The sequence below is a fragment of the Sminthopsis crassicaudata genome, chromosome 2 (assembly GCF_048593235.1).
Source record: "Sminthopsis crassicaudata isolate SCR6 chromosome 2, ASM4859323v1, whole genome shotgun sequence".
In the NCBI taxonomy this organism is placed as follows: Eukaryota; Metazoa; Chordata; class Mammalia; order Dasyuromorphia; family Dasyuridae; genus Sminthopsis; species Sminthopsis crassicaudata.
In genome coordinates, this window is record NC_133618.1 from 494,914,739 (window position 1) to 494,940,103 (window position 25,365).

The window sequence follows — 25,365 nt, forward strand, 5'->3', positions numbered from 1 at the left end:
TATAAGAGCAGAGATCCTAAGTGGAGGGAAGGGCAGTTCAAGGGTGGAGCTTTGCTAAAAAGATACACCTCTAGAGCTGGAGATATGAAAGGTAAGCAAAGAATGGTTGGGGGTTGGAAAAGGTGATATAAAAAAGCTGGTTTGGGAACCTAGCAAAAAGAGGAGAGGAAATGCTATCATTTGACTTCAAGTATTTGAAACCTTATTACAAGAGATAAGAGCTTTGTGGTGTAGTGGGAAGGGTAAGGAATTGAACATCTTATTAAGCAACTACTATGGGTCAGATACTGTGCTAAAAAGTATACAAATATTATCAAATTTGATCCTCACCACAATCCTATGAGGTAGGTGCTTTTATTATCCTCATTTTAAAATTAAGGAAATGGAGGCAGACAGTAGTTAAGTGGCTTGCCCAGATTCAGGCAATTAATAAATGTCTGAAGCCAGATTTGAACTCACCTCTTCAGGATTCCAGTCTCCATGCTCTATTCACTGCACCACTTAGCAGCCTAGAGAATACAGAACTGAATTTGAAGTCAGCAAGACTTGGATATAAATACTGCCTTAGATGTATGACCCTAGGCCCTTCTATGAGCTTCACTTTTCTCATCTGTAAAAATGGTAATGACAATAGTACCTCCCTCATAGGAAGATCAAATGAGATGCCAAAATATGTAAATCATTGTGCAGACATTAAAGCCTACATAAATGGGAGCTGTTATTAATCTTTTTGTCTCTAGAGAGCAGAATGATGAGAAAGAGAGAGAGAGAAAAAGAGAAACAGAGACAGAGAGATTGATTGAGACAGAGACAGAGACAGGTGTGGGAAGGGAAGAAAAAGAGTCCCTGACATAACAATCAGAGAAGTCTAGAAATGGAATGGAGTGTGTCATAAGATAGTGAGCTCCCCATCATAGAGAGCCTTCAAGCAAAGAAGTCTGATAATTACTTATTAACATTGATGCAAACTAGATTTCTGCTCAAGAACTGATGAACTCAAAATCTTCCAAACTTCTTCCATCTGGGACTCTAGGATTGTATAACTTTAGAGGAAATCTTGCAACCTTGTAAACTTACAGGCTGAAGTCAATGTATTATAGCTAATTTTCAGTTAGGATGTAATGACAAATCTCCTTGGTTTGGAAGAACAAGCTTCAGGTACTGACTCTGGAACTCTCTATATGATTTCAGGGAAGGCACTTTTCTCCTACAGATGTTTCAGCTTCTTCTGCAAAATGCTAGTTTTGAACTAAATGGTTTCTAGATTTCCTCCCAGCTCTGATATTGTATTCTATTTTGAGGAAAGGGTTCTTATCTTGGAGTCCATGGCCTTTCAAAATTTTTTGCTGTTATTGTTAACTGTACTTCAATATTGGATTTCCTAAGGGAATCTTCTGACCCTAACATTCTATTTGTTCTAACATCACTTTCAGCTGTGAGGTCCTGAGACTTGATCTGTGAATTTCTTTCTAGATTGTCTACACAGCACAGGGCTGAATTTACAGCTAATTATTCCCTTGAGCTCATGAGGGGGTACCAGTCTTCATATCTTCTCTATAAAGGCAAGGCCAACGCATCTTTCTTTTGTTTTTCTCCCTCTCTCGGGGTGGGCCGAGATGGGGCAGAGATCCTGAGAGAGGGAGCAGTGAGGGCCCAGGGCATTGAGGTTGGATTCTTGATTCTCCTTGCTGGAACCTCTCCCACAGCCACCAGTCCTCCCTTCCCTCCAACATTCCCTTGCAGTCGCCCACGTCTAGGAGAGATAGATCAGTCCCCTTGGGTAGATAGATTAAAGATCTCCACCCTTCTTTCCTTGGCCCCAGCCAACCAGCCTGGCGGCTCCATCTATCTCTTTCGAATCACACCCTAGAGGCACTAATAGCACCTGGCATTCTGGAGCCTGGCTTCTCCCTGCGCTTGCGCAGCCCCAAAGGTAACTGTACCTTGGAGACAGGGAGGATAGAGGTAAGGGAAGGGAGGAAAACCCAGGCCCCACCTCACTCCCAGCTTTGTGAGTTGCCACTCTAACTCAGGTCTTCCCCACCTGTGTCTAAGGCTTAGGAAATCTCCTTAGTGTCCAGAGACCCATGTAAAAGGGCACTCTGAGAAATCACGTGCTGGTTCAGATGTCCCCTTGTCTTAACTCCCAGGATCTCTTCTTCACTCGGAGCAGATTTTGCCTCCCCCAACTCCCCTTCCTCCCTCCCAGAACATGGTTGTGGTTGGTGCAGTAAACACATAACAGTGTCATTACCTAGCTCAAATTTTCATTGGCTCCCTATTTTCCCTAGGATAACCCCCTCCACCACCACCACCAAACAGCATTGTTTTAAGCCCATAATCATCAGACTCCAGCCTATTTTTCCAGGATTATTGGATATTGTCCATCTTCACTGACTATTCCAGCCTAACTTGATGTTCCCCCTACAGGATGTATCTCCAGGCTCCATACAAATTGCTGCTCCAAAAGCCTCCTGGAGTCCCTAGTTCCCTTCAGGACTCAAGTACCACTTCTCACTAGAGACTTTTATAAATCTCTCCCCCCAGTTGTTAGTGTCCCCTCTGTATTTATTTTATGTTTACTTGTACATGTTATTTTCCTTCTAGGAGAATATAATTTCTTTGAAGTCAGAGTTTTTCCTTTTTGCTTTGGTATCCCCCCAGGGTCTGGCACACAGGTTAATAAACGCTTTGTTGAATTGAATATGCTCTTAATGGGTCTTTCGTTTGGGGGAAGGAGGCCTCAGGTTGGAAGAAGGGCGTTTCTCCCCTATATAGTATAGTAATAATCGCAGCTAGAAAGAGATCTCTCAGGCCAGACTCCCTGAATAGGAACCCTCTTTACAACATTCCTGACAAGAAGTCATCCAGCCTTTGCTTGAAAATCTTTGACAAAGGCCCACTACCCACCGAAGCAGTCCGTTCTACTTTCAGACAGATCTCTTCGTTAGAAAATTTTCCTAATGTCTGACAGAACTGTCTCTGCCGCTCCACTCACCCCCACTTCCAACCCGGCACCACCTACAGACGCCTTCCCGTGACCGTGCTGAAACCCAGTAACTCTTCCACATGATAGTCCTTCAAATAAAAAAGGCTCCCATCTGCTCTTCCCAGCATCCTGCTGCCCTAGAGAGCAGGAGAGGTGCCAGAGAAAGGCCCCTACAACTTCCCTTATTTCTAACCCAGGTCTCGTCTCCTGACGGATCACGCCCCCGATTTCTCATGCCTCTAAAGGTCAAAGGATACCCCAAATCCGTTTTCGCTGACCCTCTGAATGCCCCCCTCTGGAAAGCTCCAGGACCTCCCCTTCCCCCAATCACTCTGGATTGTCAGTGCGGGACTTTTAATACAGATCGGGTTGAGAGACCACGGGACACGCGCTCCGAGCTCCCCGCGAACTCTGGGCACGAAGTTGAGGGTGAAGAGGGATAGCATTGGGGAAGGGCCCCGGGTCTGTATCTGCTTCTTTCTGTTTCCCGACCCTCCCCACCCCCACCCCCAAACTCAAGGCTCTCCGAGTGAGGTCTGACCCGACGGTGGGAACTGAGGTGAGCGGGCGAGGTGGTGGGGGGTGCTTTGGTCTTTCGAGGCTGCCTCAATGTCAGAGTCCCGGAGCCCCGAGGAGAAGGCGGGCTAGGACGCGTCCCCCTCCTCGTCTGCCCTGTGCCCGGCATAGAGCGCGGCCAGCGGGCGGAAACGCGGCCCCCAGCTGCTGAGATAGGAGAAGTCCTGCTCTGAGCTCGAGCGGGTGTGCACCGAGCTGAGCGAGGCTGCGGGCGAGTCCGCACCCTCGAACGCGTACGTCTGGAAAGCGTCGTACGGCGGCACGGACAAGTCCGCGTCCGCCAGCGCCACTTTCCTGCTGATGAAGTCCCTGAAGAGGGAGAAGTCCAACTCCGGGCTCGGGGCCCCCTGTGGAAGCGGGAGCGAGGGGCGCTCCGACTGCAGGCCCGGCTGTGGGCCGCCGCCGCCGTCCCCGCCTTTGATCTCGCTGAAGTCGTACAGGCTGCGCAGCGCCGACATGTCGTAGGCCTCCGTGTCCTGCTCTCCTCCGCCCTCGTCGTTGTACTTGATGACGTTGTCTCGCATGTCCTCGTCTTCCTCCGAGCTCAGGTGGCTTTTGTGGTGGCGCTTCAGCGTGAGGATGAGCAGGACCAGCACTGGCCGGGGACAGGGAAGGACACGAGGGCCAGGACAGGAGAATTCGGGCCAGGACAGGAGAATTCGGCCCGGGACAGGGAAGGACACGAGACCAGGACAGGAGAATTCGGCCCGGGACAGGGAAGGACACGAGGGCAGGATAGGAGAATTCGGCCCGGGACAGGAAGGACACGAGACCAGGACAGGAGAATTCGGCCCGGGACAGGAAGGACACGAGGGCAGGATAGGAGAATTCGGCCCGGGACAGGGAAGGACACGAGACCAGGACAGGAGAATTCGGCCCGGGAGAGGGAAGGACACGAGGCCAGGACAGGAGAATTCGGGCAGGATAGGAGAATTCGGCCCGGGACAGGGAAGGACACGAGGCCAGGACAGGAGAATTCGGGCAGGATAGGAGAATTCGGCCCGGGAGAGGGAAGGACACGAGGCCAGGACAGGAGAATTCGGGCCAGGACAGGAGAATTCGGCCCGGGACAGGGAAGGACACGAGACCAGGACAGGAGAATTCGGCCCGGGACAGGGAAGGACACGAGACCAGGACAGGAGAATTCGGCCCGGGACAGGGAAGGACACGAGGGCAGGATAGGAGAATTCGGCCCGGGAGAGGGAAGGGTTCGGCCCAGGGGAGGGGAGGGGAGGAGATCGGTAGGCCAAGAGGAGGGAATGCCCCCCAGGGCCAACGCAGGGAGGCAAGTTTCGGGGAGGGAGGCGTGTAAAAGCGAGGAGAATGGAAGACAAGCTTAAACGAGGGGAGGAGGGCGGAGAGGGCGCGGGAAGGGACAGGACGGCGGGCCAGCGTGGTGTGGGCAGGGGGAGGAAGGGAATGGATGAAGCAGGTGGGGAATAGATCGATGAAAGACCCACCGGAATGAGGGCGAGAAGGAGTGTGTTGAAAGGAAGAAGAAGAGAGAGACATCATTGGAAAAATGGCCCTGCATGTGACCCTCGGTACTCCCACCCCCAACCCGTCCGGCTGGCTCTACCAGGGCCCTTCTCCTTACGTCCCCCAGAAGCGCTGACGTGGCTGGGAATCCTAGCGCACTCCTCCCAAAGAGACCGCAACTCGCTGCCCTGCCAGCCAAGGGAGGCGCAAGAGAGGTGGAGAGATGGCAGGGTGTGAGGGGACCGGAGGCTGGGGGAGCCGCCCGAGGGGAAGCCGGAGCAGATGGCTGCGCGAGCGGGCGGGCAAGGCTGCAGATGTGACTGCTCCATCAGCTATTCCGCCCGTCACCTTTAGAACACTGATGGGCACTTTATTCGTTTGTGGGCAATTAGGCAGAAATTTGTTTGTACTGCGTCGGAAAATGAAACCGATGTAAAGTGCACCCAGTGGGAAAGGGGTTTCTGAGCTGAGGGCGGGGCGGGGAGCCTGGCCTTCCTATTTCGGGACTCTCTAGGTTGTCTCTTTGCCTCAGAGTTTTGTGGAAGGTGAGGCAAGTGTTCACTTAGCCATAGGTTAGCTCCCCTAAAATAGGAGTGGGGGAAATATGACCGACTGAATAGAAGGACAAGGGAGCTTTCTTAGGGACTGCAGTCCGGACTAGGGGAGGGAATGCCCAGATGCAGTACTGTACCAGTTGGGAAAAGGTGAATGAATGTGTGGGGTTGGGAGGGAGGTATCCTCATTCTTTTTTTATAATAGACCAAAGACCCTAGACCTCTAGGAATCTTCAGTGACCTCATCTCAGGGTTGTGGAGTAAGGAAAGGATGGACCCTTAAGGCTCCTTTTAACTTTCAAGAGCTTGAAACTACAATAGGATGTGAGACATCTTGTATATGTTCTATATTCTGGAGTCCCTCCCAATACTAACATCCCATGTTTTATGCTCTTCTGTTGACATTCTATGTTCTAATGTTCATTCCAGCTTTGAATTCACAAAGGTCTCCAACAGCTCCTCCTTCAGTGTAGGAAGGAGGGGGGCTGGGTCTTGCAGAGGATATGATGAACATGGACTTATTTACAGGCTGGAGGTTGGGAAATGAAGCCTGTCTGGACTCTACATACAACCCAGGCTAGAGAATACACAGCAAGAGGGCAACCTGCCAGAGGGGGAAAAGCTGGGTCCATAGCAGACTCACCAACCAGGATGAGGATGCAGACCAGCAGAGCGATGAGGGCTCCTGGACTCAGTGAGGCAGCCATCACATAGGCGGTGGTGTTGCAGGATTGGATGGCACCAGCACTATCACAGCCACACACACGGATGGTGAGCGTTCCTGTGCTGCTGAGTGTGGGTGGCCCACTGTCCACCACCAGTATGGGGAGGAAGAAGACGTCTTGCTCCTGTCTGTTGAAGCCCACGTGTTGCGTGTGCACAGCTGCTGTATTATCTAAATAGAAGTAAGGAGGCATGTGGAGAAGCTAATAGCTTTGAGCATTACCCTGGCCTAGCCTCTGATTCTACCCACTGGCGTACTTTTAGAATCTCTGCCCCTTCCCACATCCCAGTGATTTACTCCCTTCATCTTCTTTTGTAAGTCAATCCTTTCCCATCCCTCCATCACATTTATTGTTCCTTCCTGGCTTCCTGCCAGCTCCTTGGTGCAGAGGTACTCAGAATGGAAGTGATGGCCCTGGCTTCTTTATGGGATGGGATGTGCCCAGACTTGGAACCCTCCCTCCTCACCCTTAAGAAACTTTGCTCTGCTTCTCAGCTCCGCCCAATTTCTTCTAAATTTTACCCTCCTCCTCCTCCTCCTCCTCCTCCTCCTCCTCCTCCTCCTCCTCCTCCTCCTCCTCCTCCTCCTCCTCCTCCTCCTCCTCCTTTTTCTTTTCCTTCTCAATTTGAGGTGATTTCTCTAAATTTAATCAGTTCAATGCCACAAAGTCCAAGAGGCAGTGGGTATGAGAAACTTGTCAAAAGAGTGTAGCAAATATTTGATAAATAACTATCTTATCCTAGGAACACTAAATTGATTTCCAGTCAATTTAGTTATAAAACTTTTGTGTACCTTTGGAAAAGAAAATTTATTCTATTTCATGTGTTCATATTCACGATAAGCTCTAGAATTTGTTTCATTTCATACTTAATAGTAAGTAAGCAAAGATTTACTGATTTGGGACAGGAACTGGAGGCTAAGAATGCCTAGACAAAGATTCTTTCTAGCACTCTTGTTTTATTTTGATCTTAACTTTTCAACCTTATCTCCTGCCTCATTCCAAACTCCCTCACCTCAGGAAGCCTTGATTCCAGGCATGCTGGCCTATTTGTGCATAGGTCATTTCCACCTTTATGTTTTGGTTCATTTTTAGAATATCTGCCCTCTTTTCTTGTGCTGCAATCAAGCCAGTTCGCTCTCCCAACTGTTCTCTAATGCAGTAGGTTCATTCCTACCTTGACACATGTGCCCTCCACATACTTAAAACAAAAAGGTCTTCTCCTACTTCTGCCTAGCTAAAATCTCCCATTCAAAGCCTCATTTGGCTTCTTCCTATCTCAGCTTATAGAATTTCTCCCTCTGAGTTCCTATAATCCTGGCCATCTATATCCCTCACAGGGGTTTTGTCTGATAATGGGAATCTTGTCTCCCCAACTGAATCAAGATCTCAGGACAGAAACCAGCTTTTCTAATGTTTTGCTTTCCTCACATTTCTCACAGAGCCCCATGCTCACACTCACATGGGCAGAGACACATGGATTTCAATCAGCATTTGTTGACTGACTGACTAACCTTTGAGAAGGCAGATACTTATGTCAGGTAAGAGTAATGTTTCCTGAATTCAGCCTAGAGGGTGAGCTGGCAAGACAAGGGGAATAGCTGGAAAAGGAATTCACTTCTGAGTTTAAGCTTCAGCCTGTGTAATGGGGAGCTTAGGGGGGGGTGTGTGTATGTGGGGAAGAAATGGTCACTAATTAGTTGTTTTGTACTCACAGCTGTCTCCTGCTTCTATTCTATTCAATCTCTTCCTGTCAACCTCCAACACCCTACCTGTACTGGGAAATCCTCTCCAGAGCTGGGCCCTTAATAGCCATGATGATAATTCTCCTTTTGCATGGCACTTTAAGATTTACAAAGTCCCTTCTTCATGGTGTCCCTGAGATGTAGGGAGTACAAATATCACCATCTCATTTTACAAAGAAGGAAATGAAGGCTCAGAGAATAAAATTACTTGGCCATGGTTACATAGCTAACAAATGGCAGAGCTAAAATTTGAATCCAAATCTCCTGACTTAAGATCATCTTACTTTATATTGTATCAAGAGACCAGACCTTAGAGAAATAGAGTGGCCAGGACCTCAAGCCCTCTCCCTCCTCCCCCAGGAGTGATCTGGTAGTCTGAATCCCTATAGTTAATATACCTGCCAGTGGTCCAGGCTAGGGAAACCTCAGAGGGTTGGAGGGGTGCCCTTTTCACCACTGCAAAGAAAGAGTGAGGGAGGGGAGCCAGGGAGCGGCAGGCATCCATCTGGGCTGACATTCATCAGTGTCAGTCCCTGGCTGCAAAAGCAATATTTATAAATCACGTTTCCAAACTGGCTACAAATTTGTACAAAGAAACAGATGGGCCAGGGGTAGCAGTTTGTCACAGTGGATATTTATAAGAAAAAGGGGAGGGAAGGGGGGTGCTCAGGGACAGGGAGGGAGAAGAGGGCCTCCCACCCACTCCTCTAAACGGATTTTTCCTAGCACACAGTGAGTTGCCACCCACCAGCCCCCAAATTCCACCAACCCACACACATAAACAATTACTGAAAGGCAATGCATGTGGTAGGAGAAAAAAAAATCAGATTTTTTGATCAGGACACCCTGGTTTATAACCTAATTATGCAAATTATTGCAATGTAAGTAGATAAGTCACTTTCTCTGGCCCTCAGTTTGTTCAGCTGTAGAAAATAACAAAGGCTCTATAAAAGTGGTAGAAACAACACTTGGAAAACCTAGTCAAGAAATATTTGCATGAATCCTGCTTCCAATATTTATTAATTTCATGACTATGGGTAAGTCATTTATCATTCAGCCTTCATTTCTTCATCTGTAAAATGGGACTAGAACCAGCAAAACATACCTCTCAGGGAGCCATCGTAAGGATCATATGAGATAATGTGGGCTCAATATACTTTGTAAACCTTAAGGTACTATACAAATGTCAGACATTATCATTATTATTTGTACTAATCTCATAGGACTACTGTGAGGAAAATGTTATATGATGGTGAGTTATTACAATTATCATTATTGGATTTGTTCTGGGCTTCATCCCCAGATGATTTAGATATTCCCCAGTCCCCAGCCAAACAAATATGATTAGAACGTTCAGATATAGAATGTCCCAATGTCATTTCTGTTGCTTCCAGATGCTGGAAAATTGGAAGAAAGGAAAGAACTATGGACCCGTGGGAGATAGGGGCCATACTTTCTGGGGGGGAGGGTAAATCAGGCTGCAAATGTCATGCTCTAACCCAGGATCTTCAAGGAATTAATTCTGGATATACACCCACATCATCCCAGGGTGGTCAATTCATTGATTAAAAGCATGAGGTTAATAGTGTAATCTCCTGGGTAGTTGGCTTGCTTTATTCCATGACTCAATTATCCCCATCTTTCCCTGTCAGCTCCATTATAAATGTATGTCCTTAATCTAAAAAAACTAGTGAGAGTGTGGATAGTTCAGTAAAACCTATCTCTACTATTAGAAAGTTTATTGATCTCAGTAGCACTATCTTTATGTGCACAAAGGATGCCAATATTATATTTCGGAGGGGAATGAGTACAGGGGTCTCTCAGCCTGGGACAAGAAAAGGTGCTTGAGAAATCCTTTTCTCCTACCGCTTCTAATACCAGCAGAGGGTCTGAGCTCTCTGCTGTTGGGAGTGGTTAGGATATGATGGTGTTAGCACTGGAAAGAACCTTAGAGTGTATCTGGACCAACAATTCTGCTGGATCACTTGGTGGTCCAACTTCTAATTGGTCACAGATAAGTGCATTCTACTTTGGGAAAGCTCTGACTTAGGAAGTTTTTCCTCTGCCTCTCTACAGCTTCCATCCATTACTCCCAGTTTTGTTCCCTGGGAGTAGAACAAGTCTACTCATCCCTCCAAATGAAGAACTTTCAAATATTTCAAGATAACAATCGTCTCTCCTAAGTTTTTTTTTCCTACTCCAAGAAAACAGTCCAAATTTCTTTCAACAAACCTGTGATATAATGGGGAATCCAATCATCATCCTTTTGTTGCCTTTTTCTGGACAAACTACCTAAATAGTGGTAACTGGACCTAGACATATTATTCTGGGTGGGACCTTTCTAGAGAACAACAGGGCTATCTCTCCTTGTTCTGCATACACTACACTTCTGTTAATGCAATGAAGAGAAATGGTATTGTCACAATTTGACTCATTGAGAATACAATGCATCATGATCCCTACATGGTTTTTTTTCTTTAAATTTTTTTGCATTCTTTTAAAATTATTGATATCAGGACAGCTAGGTAGCACAGTGGAGTAGTTCAAGTACCACTTCAGACACTTAATTAATTGTGTGACCCTGGACAAGTCACTTAACCCTGATTGTCTCCAAAAATAAAAGTATTGATACTTTTGTTTTTATATTCCATTCATTTCTAAATATATTCTCCTACCATCCCATATCCAGGGAGTTTTATAAGAAAAATTAAAAAGAAAAAGAGAAATTCTGTTCTGTTTCCCCACATAAACTTTATGAAGCTTTTAATCTTTTAACTAATCACTTTTAATTCTGCTAGTCACACAATTTCCTCATCCCCTTTAAGGACTCAGCTCAAATTTCACTTCCCATGGAAGCTTCCTCTGATTATTTTAGTCCAAAGAGACTTTGTACCAATGTTGGTGGACTAACTGACTGACTGACATCGATATGGCTTCACAAGACTCTGAGTCCATTACCAAAGTTAGGAGAGATGTCTATCTTGATCCTTCTATGGGAAGGGATAGAGGAACTAGAGGGGGTTTACCTTTGATATCAAGCAGCGAGAAATGAGGGTTATTGACGGCCTCAGGCACCAGACGGAAGTAAAATCGGTGACCTCCCTGTGGTTCATCTCGGTCCACCACACTGATGGTCTGAATGAGCTAAAGGAAAAGAGAGGATAATAAAGGACAAGCATAGGAGCTAGTCACTGCCAGTCAGGGTGAGAAAGCTACTCAGGGTCAGTCCCTGGACAGAAAACCTTGGTGGTAGCAATAAGAAGGGGAAATGGAGAAGCTGAGTCCCACGGATGTTCCCGTTCTGACCCCTATCTCACCTAGCCTTCTTATCCTAAGGTAGACATAATCCATGAAAAAGCATGGGATTCGTATGCAATTCTTAAAAAATAAACGGCATGTGACAAATTCATAGTTCCCTCTTGTATGTTCTTTATGTATTGTAACATTTGTGCTTGTTGATTTTTAAGTTCATAATGAAAAAAAGTTCCACTTATTTATTATTATTATTAAATAATATTTATTTATTAATGATAAATATTTATTTGTTGCTGAGGTAATTGGGGTTAAGTGACTTGCCCAGGGTCACACAGCCAGGAAGTGTTAAGTGTCTGACACCAGATTTGAACTCAGGTCCTCCTGACTTCAGGGCTGGTGTTCTATCCACTGCTCTACCTAGCTACCCCCAGAAAGTTTTATTTTTAACAGGAAGAGGTGGGAGAATTATGGAACTTGTAGCCATGAGAGCCTAACTCTGTGTTCTCCCTCCACCATTAATTATCTCATTGACTCTGGATACCTTACTTAAGTTTTCTCCCCATATAAGTTTTCTCATCTATAAAATGAGGATGATGCCCACCCTATGTACCACACAGAGATATGTCATGTGTTTCAGAATGAGACAGATGTTTGTGACTAAGCTTCGTAAGAATAAAGTTCTAGAGAAATGTCAGCTTTTCTAGAATCGGTTTTTACCTGGCCAGGCTTTGCATCCTCACATACAGCAGCCTCGTAGGGGGTAGCCAATTCTGGAGGGTTGTCGTTCACGTCTAGGATCCGTATCCGAAGGGATGCTCTGGATACCTGTGAGTGATTATCTATAATCCAGAGGGTGAGGGGAACAAGACAGAGAGTTAGGGTGGTTGAAGGGTGATACTGCTCCCAGCTACAGAATTCTGTTCTCTTTCTCTGGACAGAACCCATGCCCCAGTGGCTGTGTTGACCATCAGGACAGGGGTGGGACCAGATAAGGGGGTAGAGAGGATGGGTACAGAGCAATGAGAGTGGGTCCTCTTGGGCACAGGTGAGCAGACAGTATGGCAGCTTGACTACTTGAAATAAGGAACTCTCAATCCCAGGATCACACTCTGTTGCAGCTAATTGTATCACCTTGGACAAAACAGCTCATCTTTCTGGGACCCACTTTCTGGGATTCATATCATGAAGGAATTAATTGCATGAACTGATGCAGAGTATGCAATAACAAAATGGAGGAAAACCACTGAAAAACATCAAAACTGATCACTGAAGTTGCTATTCTCAGACAGCTAGATGGTACAGTGAACAAAGCTTTGGCCCTGAAGTCAGGAGGACCTGAATTCAAATCTAACTTCAGACACTTAACATTAACTAGCTGTGTGATCCTAGATAAGTCACTTAACCCAATTGCCTCGAAAGAAAAAATAAGTTACCAATTTCAGAGGAATGACCACAAAACATAGCTCTTTCTCCTTTGAGTAGAGCAGCCGTGGTCCAGAGAAGAGGAATAATACAAACATTTTTACATGTTTATTTTGCATAACAAAAGTTGTTTGTTATAAGGGAAGGTTCTTTGGTGGGGGGAGGAGTATGCTATTGAAGATGGTGGCAGTAATATAATAAAGTTATCAATTTTTTTAAAGTAAAAGATTTTTTAATTAGGGGTTTTCTGTAGAAATTAAAAGTGGATCAGCTCAACAGAAGTAAAATTTTCTAGCAATGAAAGCTACCCAAAACTGGAATGGAATTGGGTTGGGGAGATGGAGAGGCACCAGGATGGTGAGGTAAGATGGGGAACTATGTCATTGAAAGGTTTTCAGCTCAAGATGATCACTTGTTAGGGAGGAAATGTTAGTAGAGGAAATAGTGAGCTTCATGCTGAACTACCTGATCTCCAAGCTCTTTCCAGATGAAACTAAGGACCCAGTAGTTCCAAAGAACCTATGATGAAAAATGCTATCTACCTTCAGAGAAAGAACTAATAAATTTTGAGTGCAGATTGAAGCATACCTTTTTACTTTATTTTTCTTAGGGTTTTCTTGGGGGAGGGTGGCTTTTTGCACCATGGCTAATATGGAAATATGTTTTGCATGACTTTGCATGTATAATCACTATCCTTGCCTTCTCAAGTGGAGGAGGAAGAACAAAGGGGAGGAGAGAATTTGGAACTCAAAATTTAAAAAAAGAATGTTAATTTTTTTAAATAAATACAGTTGGAAAATATTTAACAAAAATAAAAATATACTTAATTTTTTTAAAATAAGGGTCCAGAACCCAGTCTAGACTTCTAGCCTTTCTTTCCTGGACAGACACTTTGGCCAGACCCCTATCTCAATCAACCCAGCCTTTGTCCCAGCCTCAGGGAATCAAATCTGACAGGGTTGATATCATCTTTGTTCCCCCCAAATATGGAAATTTTAACGAGAGCCTTACTGGAAAGAGCACTGGATTAGGAAGCATAAAACCTAAATCTGAGTTTTAGGAGCACAACCAGATCTGAAAGTAACCCCAGTCCAATCTCCACTTTAAAGTGAAGGAAATGGATATCCAAGGAAGCTAAGTGATTTTCTCAAGGTCATACTTAGCATTTGTCAGAGGCAGGATATGAACCCAAATTCTCCCAAAGTCTGTGTTCTCTCCTTCCACTGTACCATGCTGCCTCTCTGTTCAACCACTTACTACCAGTGTGATCTTGGGCAAATCAATTCCCTCCCTTGGTTTGTTTCCTTACAATAATAGGGTGGTTAAATTAGTCTTGAAATCCCTTCCAGCTCTAATATTTTAGAATGCTGGAGGTGAAATTGTGTGTGTGTGTGTGTGTGTGTGTGTGTGTGTGTGTGTGTGTGTGTGTATGATGTGCCTAAAACAAAAATTACTAGAATCTAGAAAGGGTTGGAGTTTAAACAAAGAATATTAGAGAGGGTCATGTTCAACTGAGAGGAAGAAAGCATGGAGGATGGAATTTCCCATGCCATGTTAGCCTGGTAAGGGAGATATTTAAGGGCAAGGGAGCCTTGCTTGTACTTCTGTCCACTCACCTGGATGAGCTAGTACTCTGCGCCACCCCACTATTTTCATTCATTTAGGAAGCTTAAAAGTTTGGTTTGGGGTGGAAGAGGACATGGCATCCGCTTCTGCCTTTGCTAAGAATCTGTGATTTTGTTGATAAAAAAAGGAGCCACGATTTGGAAGGCAGGTGCAGAGCTTCTCCTGGGTGGGAGGGAAGCTCTGTAATTAACCAAGAGCCTGACCCTCTGGCTGAGTTCTTTCTGAATTTCCATCCCCTTTTTCTTCTCCTGGGGCTGGCCACTGCCCTATCTCTCCAGCTCACCTAGATTTGCCTTTAGTGATTACAGGGAAGGCTTTTTGGGGGAGAGAGAAGTCAAGTCGTGACTGGAAGCTTTTTATTTTTTTTAATTTTGTTATTTTAAAAAATGTATTGTTCAGCTTAAATAAAACCGTTTCATTTAGAAATCTGAGGAGGATTTGAGGAAGAGGAATGGGGGGGAGGGTCAGAAAGGTACAGGCTGACTGTTGAGCCAAAGGTCAAGACTGGGATGGACAGTTAACTTCTCTCCTTTTTTGGAGATTTGTGGTAAGAATGAGTGAGGCAAAAAAGACTGGAGTTCACATCTGCCTGCTCTTTCATCCTTTAAAGCCTAGCTCATCTGAAAGCTCCTCCAGGAAACCTTTAATTCCCCCATGACTAAAACTGATCTTCTCTTTATTAGATCTCAAAGCACTTTATATTACAATTGTGCTCTTATTATATTATTTTAATTAGTCATCTAGTTACCTGTGTAACTAATCTTATTCCTAATAGCAAATTGAATGAGAATTGCAATAGTGTCCTTTTTATTTTTGCACTGTAAGGCACAGAGTAGGTACTCAGGAAATGGATGGTAAATGAATGGAGCCCACCCAAGTACTCTGAATTTAATTACCTCCTGTGTGCAGGACTCTAGGTACAAGCACTAGGAACAGGATGCAAAGTTTAAAGAAGACATGATCCCTGCCTTCATGTAGTTTATACTCTAGGAGTAAGTCGGACTGAATTATAGTTAAACAAAATATATTGCCAGTTTGTGTCCTCCAGATATGGCTGGAGCCTTATAAGGATTAATAAGGAGAGGAAATTGCCAGGATCTTCCAAAGGGTGGGGTCAACATGCCAAGAGGTATCTCTTCTCCCCCTCCCCAGCACAAAACTCAAAGGGCAAAGTCAAACTTAGTTATGGTTACAGCTGGTTTGAGGAATTCTGGGGAGGTTTCCTAAACTAAAGATGAAGCATTTTTCTTCATCCTTCCCCAGCCTAGTTTGTAATGTCTACAATCCCACTATTTGGGTCTTTTATCTCAGTTAAGCATCACCTGGCCTAGGCTCCTCTTTCAAAATGAAAACAACCTGGAAAGAGATGGGAGGGGTGGGAGACATTCAGTTTTTCATACCTCAGTGATTTTATGTGAAGTTTATTGTTCCCTATACACAGTATTCCATCTCTGGCCTCCTGGCCTTTTCAAAAACTGCTCCCATGCTTTCCTTTTTTACCTTTTGCTCTTTAAATTTCTAGTTCTCTTGGCACTCAGCTAAGGCATACCCTCCCACATGAAGTCAGTTTTGGATCCCTCTCGTTGTCTGACTACGTATTTAGTTACCTGCTTTCATGTGGTATTCGCACTCATCCCTTCCTCCAACATAATGTAAGCTTCATGAAGGTAGAGATTGTTTTATTTTTGTCTTTGTTTTCCTAGAGCTTAACACAGAGTTTTGTACCTAGAATGTACTTAGTAACTGCTTGTTAATTTTAACTGAATTAAATATATCACATATGAGGTAGGGGGTAGGGAGAGTGCAGAGAGACAAAAAAAGGTGGTGGGGAAAAGACCTTCATGAGCCTAATCCAACAAATTTAACTGTAATCTAGAGTGAGGGTAATCAGTGGGTTATAATGATAAGAGCACTAGATATGGTGTCAAGAAACCTGAGTTCAAATTCCTGCACCAACATTTTACTAGCTATCTAGTCCATGGCCATGCATGTTACTTTATCTGGGCTTTAGTATTCTAATTTACAAAGTGAAGATAATTATAATTGTCCAGTCTTCATAAGAGGTTTTTATGAAGAAAACACTATGTAAATCTTAAAACACTATAGGAATATGAGTTATTGATCTGCTTCCCACACTAGCCCTCCAATTCCATGAGGCTAGTACCTGGGACAGCTCCCAAGGGAATGCGTAGAAGAAGCCTCAGGCACAAATGCTAGGTAGATAAATCATACCTGGATCTCTCTCCTGTTAGAACCCTGTCCTAATTGCACCTGCTTGCCCACAAAAGGTACCCCAATCCCAAAGTAGCAGGGTTCCCCCTTACTTACCTTAGCATCTCAGCTAAACTGACTGACATGCAAATTAGTTTAATTATTTCTTCTTCTAAAATAAATTATATTTTGCAGTGACTGCAATATGTTGTGTCAGGCAAAATTACATTCAATATTTTTAAACTAATTGATGCAGCCTTGAGGAAGCCTGATTGACAGCAGTGAGCGGCACAGGCCTGCTACCTAAACGGTTTCTGAAATTAAAATTAAACAAGAAGCTTTCCTGCCTTTCCTCGTAGAACTGGCACACCATTAATCTGGGAAGGCAGCTGGGTGAGGCAGGGAAGCCCCGGTGTGCTTAGGAAGTCCAGGAAATATCACTCCTAGGAATGACCCTCATTAATGGCATGCCCAGAGCCACCCATTTGTCGTTCAGTCATTTTTCTGTTGTGTTCAACTCTTCATAAACCCATTTTGGGGATTTTCTTGGTGAAGATACTGGAGTAGTTTGTTATTTACTTTTCTAGCTCATTTGAAAGATAAGAAACTGAGGCAAACCATGTTAAGTTTGCTCAGGTTCAAAAAGCTAGTAAGTGTCTATGGTTAGATTTGAACTCATGAAGGGTCTTCCTCATTCCAAGCCCAGCTCTCTATTCACTGCATCATCTAGCTGCCAGAGCCATTTAAAGAGATTAAAGCTGAAGACTTCTGACCTACAGATAAAGCTCAGAGATACTCTTTTTCCTCAGATGGTCCTTGGATCCCAGTAGAAAGGCCCCTCCTCCATGTAGAGAGGATATGCATTTTGTGAGTACTTAATAAATAAATGTTCCTTGAACTGACCTGGATTGCATATTTGGGTCAATCTGACTCTGTAGAGTCTTGATATATAATGGAAAGGTGCCTGGCATCCTCTGTCCCCTTTATAGGAAACACATGTGGAATAAGAATTATAGCAGAAGTTAGGAATTGTAGACTCTATCCCAGCCTCTGTCATTAATTTAATTGTGGGCACTTGTAAGTGAATGTGGAAAGTCACAAAATTATGATTTATTATGAGTAAACGTTTGATTGGTATACTTGTTTTGTATACCTACATAACTGAGTTAATCTAAAAATTTCTTGGGTAAAAAGAGGTCACAAGTGGAAAAAGTTTAAGAAGTCCTGAACTAGGTGACCCTTAAGGTGATATCCAAGGAGAGAAGTAGTTCACAGACCATAGCTAGTCATAGAGTTGAAGAACAGAAAAGGATCTCAGGGAATCCCGCTACAACAATACAGGTAAATGGTAACCTACCCTTAATGGATCTTCCCCAATGGAAATTAATTACTTTCAAGGGACCCTATTCCATTTTTGGAGTTAGGAAGTTTTTCCTTATACAAAGCTGGAATTCGCCTCTCTACCTTGGTCCTAATTCTAGTCTCTGCTTATGTGTCTCTATGGAGATTGCTTAAGTCAGTGACCACAGAATATTTTCAGGATCTTAGATCCAGATTTACCCCACTCATCAGAATAGTATACTTCTATATCATAGCATGTACCTCAACCCTCTTCAACCCTCTTTCTCAGATATATACCTACCTCCTAGATACCCAGAACCAAACCCATATCAAATACCTCTCCTATGTCATAGTTTCCCAATATTTAAAGATAACTATCTCATCCTATGTTCCTCATGTCTAAACAATTATGATTTATGCACACATTCATAGTGTCCTTAATGAAAACCCAATGAGGAAATAGGCAGGTTTTTGCTGAGAAGTGCTATTGCTGATCATATCTTTGGCTACAACTTTAAATGAGAGGCGTAGAGAAGATATAAAAGTCCACTCTGTATGTTGTTTGCTGATTCCTTTAAAAAATGTGTGACTTAGTAGAATATAATGCATTCTTCAAGTCTCCTCAAATAAGATGTCTCCCACACACATCTTAAAAGTACACAGGATTCGATGATATGTGTCTCTATGGAGATTGCTTAATTCAATGACCATAGAATAATTACAGGATCTTAGATTCAGATTTATCCATCTCATCACTATAGTGTACTTATATATCACATCATACCTTTCTTTCTCAGATATATAACCACTCCCCAGACATCCAGACCCAGTCCCCAAACTCACATATACTCCTTAACATAACCTAGAAATCTACATGCAAAGAATATAATTACATGTACGTTATTCTATCTCAAAACCAAAAACATGGCAGACAATTCACCAGCCAGTTACCATCCAAAACACCTTCATTTCAGCTTCAGTCCTCAAACATTCTCATTTATTGAAGAGATACATGGCTTAGTGAAAAGAGTGTTGAACTTGAAGTCACAAGACCTACCTTTGAATCTCAGCTCTTTTAAGACCTTCTCTTTCTGTGGGATCCTGGGCAAACATCCCTCTCTTTGAGCTTTCCATTCCTTATTTATACAATAGGCATAATTAGATTTGTACTATGTACTTCATGGGCTCTCTCTCTCTTCCTCTGTCTCTGTCTGTCTGTCTGTATCTCTCTCTCTCACCCTCCCCCCACAAAACATACTTCTTACCTATACAAATCCCCAGCCATTCCTCCTGACCATATTATACATACATACATACACACACCCACTGTGCACCTGCTTATCCTAGTTCTTAGAATCTGAGCCTTATACAAACAATATACTGAATATCAACTGCGTATTTCACCAGAATACCCATATGCTCCTCAGAATAGGTCAACACATATACCCAGGCACATTCTCCTATACAGGAATCAGCTCTCTGTTCTTTTTGCATAGCAGTCATGCACAGGGCACACAGTCTTCCATGTCCATAAATGGCCCCCATTTGTTTTTTTTTTTCCTTTTGCTCACATTCACTGGACCCACTCTTATAAAGAGAGACAAGCCCAGACTGACACTATCCAAGGCTGGAAGGCACTATGCATGAGACATACCAACATCACCTGGCTAGGTGTCCTTGCTTGTAGGGGAGGGAAGAGGGAGAGATCAGAGAGAAAGAATTAAAGGAAGTGGGAAGGAAAAAAAGAAAGAAAAAGAAATAGAAGAAAGGGGTAATAATAAGGTAGAAAAATAAAAGGGGAAAGAGGAAGAGAAAGAAAACAGAGAGGGAGAGATCAAGTAGAGAAACAAGTAGAATGAGTAAGAAAAAAAGGCAGATGGAGAGAAAGAAAAAAAAAAGAAAAGAAGAAATGAGAGCGCAGAGGGAGGAGGGGGAGGGAAGGGGAAGGGGAAGTAAAGGACAGAGGGGAGTGAAAGCAGAGAAAGGGAGAGAGACAGGCAGACAAAGGGGTGGGAGTAGAGAGGAGAGAGAGATAAAGTAGAGAGACAGATTGAGGAAGGGGGGATTTAGTGGGAGACACGACTGCCAATGCCTGTCAGCCCCTGGGCTCCCCTCCCCTGGCTGCTGGCCTTCCTATCCTCCCCTGAGGGTAATTAGATTGCGTCCAAACACAATGCTCTGATTAGACTCACTCCCCTCCCGACAGGAAGATTTATCATCTCAATTACAGGCAAACCCAGCCTCAGATACAGCCAGGAGTAGAGCTGAGACCTGTAATAGAGAACCTACCCTCTATCCTCTCCCTGCACCCATCACCTTCCAGGAAGGGGCCAAATGCTTGTTCATCATTGAGGATGAGGGAGAAAAAGATGATGAGACCAGGTTCATTGGAGAAACATTGAAGACCTTCAATATGGCCCCTAGGGGTATCCCCCATTAATTAGTCTCTATGGGGAGGTTATGAAATGAGGGGTTTATCCCTCAATTTGAACATTAATCGACTGGGTCCAACAGGGAATGTTGGAGCTCAAAGAGACCTCAGAACAGACTGTCGCAATTGGAGGGGATTTGAAAAGACAAAATCTTTGGGCTGGAAAGGACCTCAAAGGTCAACTAAAACAGTATTTCCCGATTTAATGGAGGAGAAAACCAAGGCTCAGAGAAATGAATGTTACATCTGAAATGGACCTTAAGACATAGAATTTAAAAGTAGAAGAGGCTTTAGAGATCTAGATCCATTCCTTCATTTCCCCTAAAACACATCAAATTAGTGGCAGGGCTGGGACTTGAACTCAGAACCCCTAACTACCAAGCTATGGATCTTTCCTCTCCCGGGAGATTGGCACAGATCTCAGATTGGGCAGCCAGTGGGCCAGGTAGAGTCCTGGACCTTGAGTCAGGGTTCCTGAGTTCAAATCTGGCCTCAGACGCTTACTAGTTCTATGACTCTGGACAAGTCACTTTGTCTCAGTTTCCTTATTTGTAAAATGAGCTAGAGAAGGAATGGCAAAGTACACACACACACACACACACACACACACACACACACACACAGAGGCAAAGCCTTCTTCAAATCTTAGAAATCAAATCTAACTAAGATGTTCCTCTATTGTCTTGAGACCCTTGACCTGATGTCTTGCTTTCTTTGTGATATGTCTGGACACCTTTGAGGACATAGTCCCACCTTGATCTCAGATGATGGGGTTCTCTTAGAACATCTGAACTAGAAGAGAATAGATATTATGGAACACAGAATGTTGGAGCTGGAATTGATTACAAAGTGCCGGAGCTGGAAGGAAATTTCTAATGTTAATGTTAAATGTTAGAATGTTCATATGAAAGGGGACACTGGACTGCAGAACAGCAGAGCTGGACTGGCGCTTAGAACGTTCCCCACTGTTCTGCCTTCCTGAGGATATGCTTGGTCTCCTCTGAGCACATTCATAGACTTAACTCGGGGGTCCTAGAGGGTCAGAGCATTGCAGTTAGGTGACATGCCATTCTATTTGCTCCTTTCTGACCTCTGCTTAACAGCTGATGGAAACTGGACTCTCCTACATCACCCCAACCCTCCCTGTAGGATTTTTCCTCCTGGCCTGGGAGGCATTGGGTTTTAGTACAATTCCTGCTCTGGCACCACATGGCTGGGTGATTGTCTAAGTCACAGGATAACAGAATGTTATGACTGAAAGGGACTTTTGAGACAGTCTAATCCCCTCTCCCTTTACAGATGAGGAAACTGAATCTTTAAAGACATTAAGAAATTTAGTCACAAAGCTAGTGAATGGCAGCATTAGTTTCTTTCTCTGAATCTTACTCAGTTTTACAATCCATAAAATGCTGCAGTTGACCTGGACAATCTTTCAGTCCCTTCTAGCCCTGAAGTGCTATGTCCTACTATTCCTGAGGACCTGGGTCTGGAGTTCTGTGATTCTCTTCCCCTCTTCCCCTAAGGTTTAGTTAGCTTCGTCCTCTAACTAGCCTGGACAGGAGAGTCCCGCCAGGGGTTCATGCAGCAGATGAGATTAGCTTCTCATTGTCCTAACTCACCTGACCTCCAGCCTCTAGGAATTTATCTGCTGCTCCTGGGTCCCAGACACCCAGACCTGCCCCCACCTCCCTGTACCCCGCAGTGGGGACCAGTTAGACCTCCAAAATTCTCGCTGTCACTTTGAAGGCTTTCCTTCTACAACTGCCCTTTCCACCAGAGGATTCAGACACAAATTGTACTTTAAATTCAATATCGGTCATTAATATTTCATGATTACAAAACGTTAAAGATAATGTCAGTGGAAGGAGCGTCTGGATGGGCAGAATGGATGACTCAGAAGTTACCGGCGGAGGGGAGTCAGAATACTAAGCGGCTCCACAGGCCTTTGAGGTAATCCAGTATGACAGGCGGCCCTGCTGGAGGGGAACTGCAACACTTACTGACTTGTTCGGAAATCTTAGCTGCTGTGTATAAATATTTCCCCTCTGATTCTTGTCACCTTGTGTTTGCCGAAAGAGAGAAAGCTTGGCTGGTTGAACTAGCGCCCCCACCCCTCCTGCCCTCCCCAGTGCGACCTGTCTCCCCAGCAGTTCCCCCCACCCCATGCACGGCACACCCTGTTCCCGCCAGCCCACTGAAGCTGAGCAAAAGGAGCATTCTCAGAACGTCAAGGCTTGAAGGAGCCTTAGAACGCACAATGTTAGAACAGTAGTCTGGAAGGAGCCTTAAATCACAGAACAGGGAATGTTGGAGCTCAAAGAGACCTCAGAACAGACTGTAGCAATAGGAGGGGATTTGAAAAGACAAAATCTTTGGGCTGGAAAGGACCTCAAAGGTCAACTAAAACAGTATTTCCCGATTTAATGGAGGAGAAAACCAAGACTCAGAGAAATGAAATCATGTATTTCCCCTCATTTGCAAATTGAGGCTGATAGTTAGAGTGCAGGGGTTTTTAACTGGGACTGGGGAGAAATCTATGGATAGCTTCATGAACTTAAGTGGGAAAAATATCTTGATAACTGTATTTCAGTATAACTGATTTCCTTTGTAAGCCTGTGTATTTTGTTTTATGTGGTTTTTTTTTTGTTGTTGTTGTTGTTTTTTCTGAGAAGGGGTTGGTCCATGAATTTCACCAGACAGCCTGCTCTAATTCTTATGGGATAAATATGTAAAGTGTGTTGTAAACCTTAAGGCACTTCATACACTATTATTATCTGTTGCCCAAGGTCAGAGTTGTCTGACATTGCCATCAGAGCAGGGACTAGAAATAGCCTGGATCTCCTTATGGCTCTTACCTTTGCCCTAGAAGCCCCCTGTGTTACCATTCCTGAGGAGGTTTCTGCTCAGTCAGAACTGGCATTGAGCCCCAGATCTGAGCCAGCCTCCAAGTGTGACCTTGGGCCAGGTACTTCTTTCTTCCTTGGGCCTCAGTTTCCTCAGATATCTATATCTATCTATATATCCCTAAATTGCTTGCCTTCAGGGATCAAAGGAAGATGCAATGCATCTGCAGATAGAGGGGACAGAGGTGGGGGGCGTTGCTTTTTTTCTTTGATGAATTTAATAATTCTATAAATGTAAGGGATTAATTTTACTAACACCAGTTTAATAGGCAGCTACTGTATAGAGTTGTGTTTGGAGACCTGATTTGCCCCTCTAATGGAATAAGGAATCTATGTAATTAATTCAACCCTCCTGGATTTTGTGAATCTGGTTTTGAGATGCCCTAGAATAGCAGGGCTCCCTTTGGCTATACACTTTATAAAAATCCATTGGAATCCAGTTCTCCTGGAAACTGGGATTTCTAAAAGTGCTCTGGAGAGGGGAACAAGATCTGTGGAAGCTCTGATTTCACCATAAGAATTCTAGGCCCAATGTCCTGGGACTGGAGGCATTTCACCAAATGCACATGAAAGATGGTGGCTCTAATTTACTGGATAATAGATATGGAATTTTGAGAGACCGTGGATGCCATTAATTCCAACTCCACCAAGAGAACTAAAATGATTCACCCAATACACCATCACCACCTAGGTAATACCTGCTATAGGATTTGAATCCAGTCACACAAACTCCAAATCTATTGTTATCTTCCAGTGAGGATGTCACAGTCATTCCCCAGGGAGAGTGAGCTTCCCCAGAGAGACTGGGCTCTGGTCAGTGTGCTTCCAAAGGTCTGTTCCAATGGTCCTCCTCCTCCTTGACTAATCCTATCCTTAGAGACCCAGAACTGGAGCACATGTTCTCTAAAGAGATCTCTTCCAGCCCTAGCATCAGCTCTATTCTGTTCAGTTCAGTTTAGTGCATTTCAATTCAGAAGAAGCTAGATGTATTGTAGATTAAGGACAAGGCTTAGAATCAGGAAGTCCTGAGTTCAAATGCGGCCTCAGACACTTACTAGCTGTGCTATCCTAAGTAACTCACTTGTTTACCTCAACTGTAAAATGGGCATAAACCTACATCCCAGAGTTATTGTGAGGATCAAATGAGAGAATATTTGTTAAGCACTTAGCCCAGTGGCTGGCACATAGCAAGCGCCTAATCAATTCTAGTTTTCTTTTTAGTAATTTAATAGAAAGAGCATTAGACTGAGAATCAGAGGCCCTGGGCTTGTGTCCCAGCTCTGGTCTTTCCTATATGATTTTGGGCAAGACACTTTCTTTGGAGCAATTTCTTACCTGTAAAATGAAGAGTTGAATTCAGTGCTATTCCTTCTCATTCTAAAATCTTAAATGAATGGATTAATAAGAGCAGAACAACAGACACTACAGCAGACTAGGTAGGAGCCAGGCTTACTGCCCTTCAGATCTTGTCTGTCTCTGTCTCTGTATGCCTCTGTCTCTCTGTGTGTTTGTCTTTGCTCTCTCTGTCTCTCTTTTTCTCTCTCTGTCTCTTGTCTCTGTGTATGTGTATGTCTCTCTCTTCCTCTTTCTCTGTCTCCCTCCTCTCTGTCTCTGTCTCCCTCTCTATCTCTGTCTCTTTGTCTGTTTTTCTGTCTCTGTATGTGTGTATGTATCTTTCTCTGTCTTTCTGTCTCTCTCTCTCTTTTCCATCTCCCCATCTTTGTCTGTCTCTGTCTTTCTGTCTATTCTCTCTCTGTCTCTGTCTCTCCTATCTCTCTCTGTCTCTATCTCTCTAGAGATAGCAGGCAGATGCCTCTCTATGTGTGTGTTATGTGTCTCTCTTTTTGTCTCTGTCTTTCTGTCTGACTGTCTGTCTCTCTTGCTGTCTTTGTCTCTGTCTTTGTCTCTTTTTGTCTCTTTCTCTCTCTCTCTCTGTCTGTCTGTCTCTCTTTCTGTCTCTCTCTCTTTCTGTCTTTCTTTCGCCTGAGGCCTTAGCTGCCTCCTGGGGAGCATAGAAGGGGGGGCTTGCTCCTCTCTCTTCCCCAGCTTGTTGGCCACTTGCTCTGTTACTGCTTGTTCTTTTCCTTTCATGCCCCGGGAAGAGTGGATTC

At 44.2% G+C, this 25,365-nt stretch overlaps 1 protein-coding gene across 1 annotated transcript in view; it reads right to left on the minus strand.

Annotated features, from left to right (window-relative positions):
• Positions 1-3,326: 3,326 nt before the first annotated feature.
• The window catches only part of CDH22 (cadherin 22), a 138,452-nt gene continuing 116,413 nt past the window's right edge, over positions 3,327-25,365 (minus strand). Inside the window, exons 9-12 of the mRNA XM_074293581.1 lie at positions 12,038-12,159; positions 11,092-11,209; positions 6,242-6,493; positions 3,327-4,160 (exon numbers count right to left, since the gene is read on the minus strand). Coding sequence (XP_074149682.1) covers positions 3,634-4,160; positions 6,242-6,493; positions 11,092-11,209; positions 12,038-12,159 — 1,019 coding nt within the window. The 3' untranslated portion in view covers positions 3,327-3,633. The remainder of the gene's footprint in view (positions 4,161-6,241; positions 6,494-11,091; positions 11,210-12,037; positions 12,160-25,365) is intronic.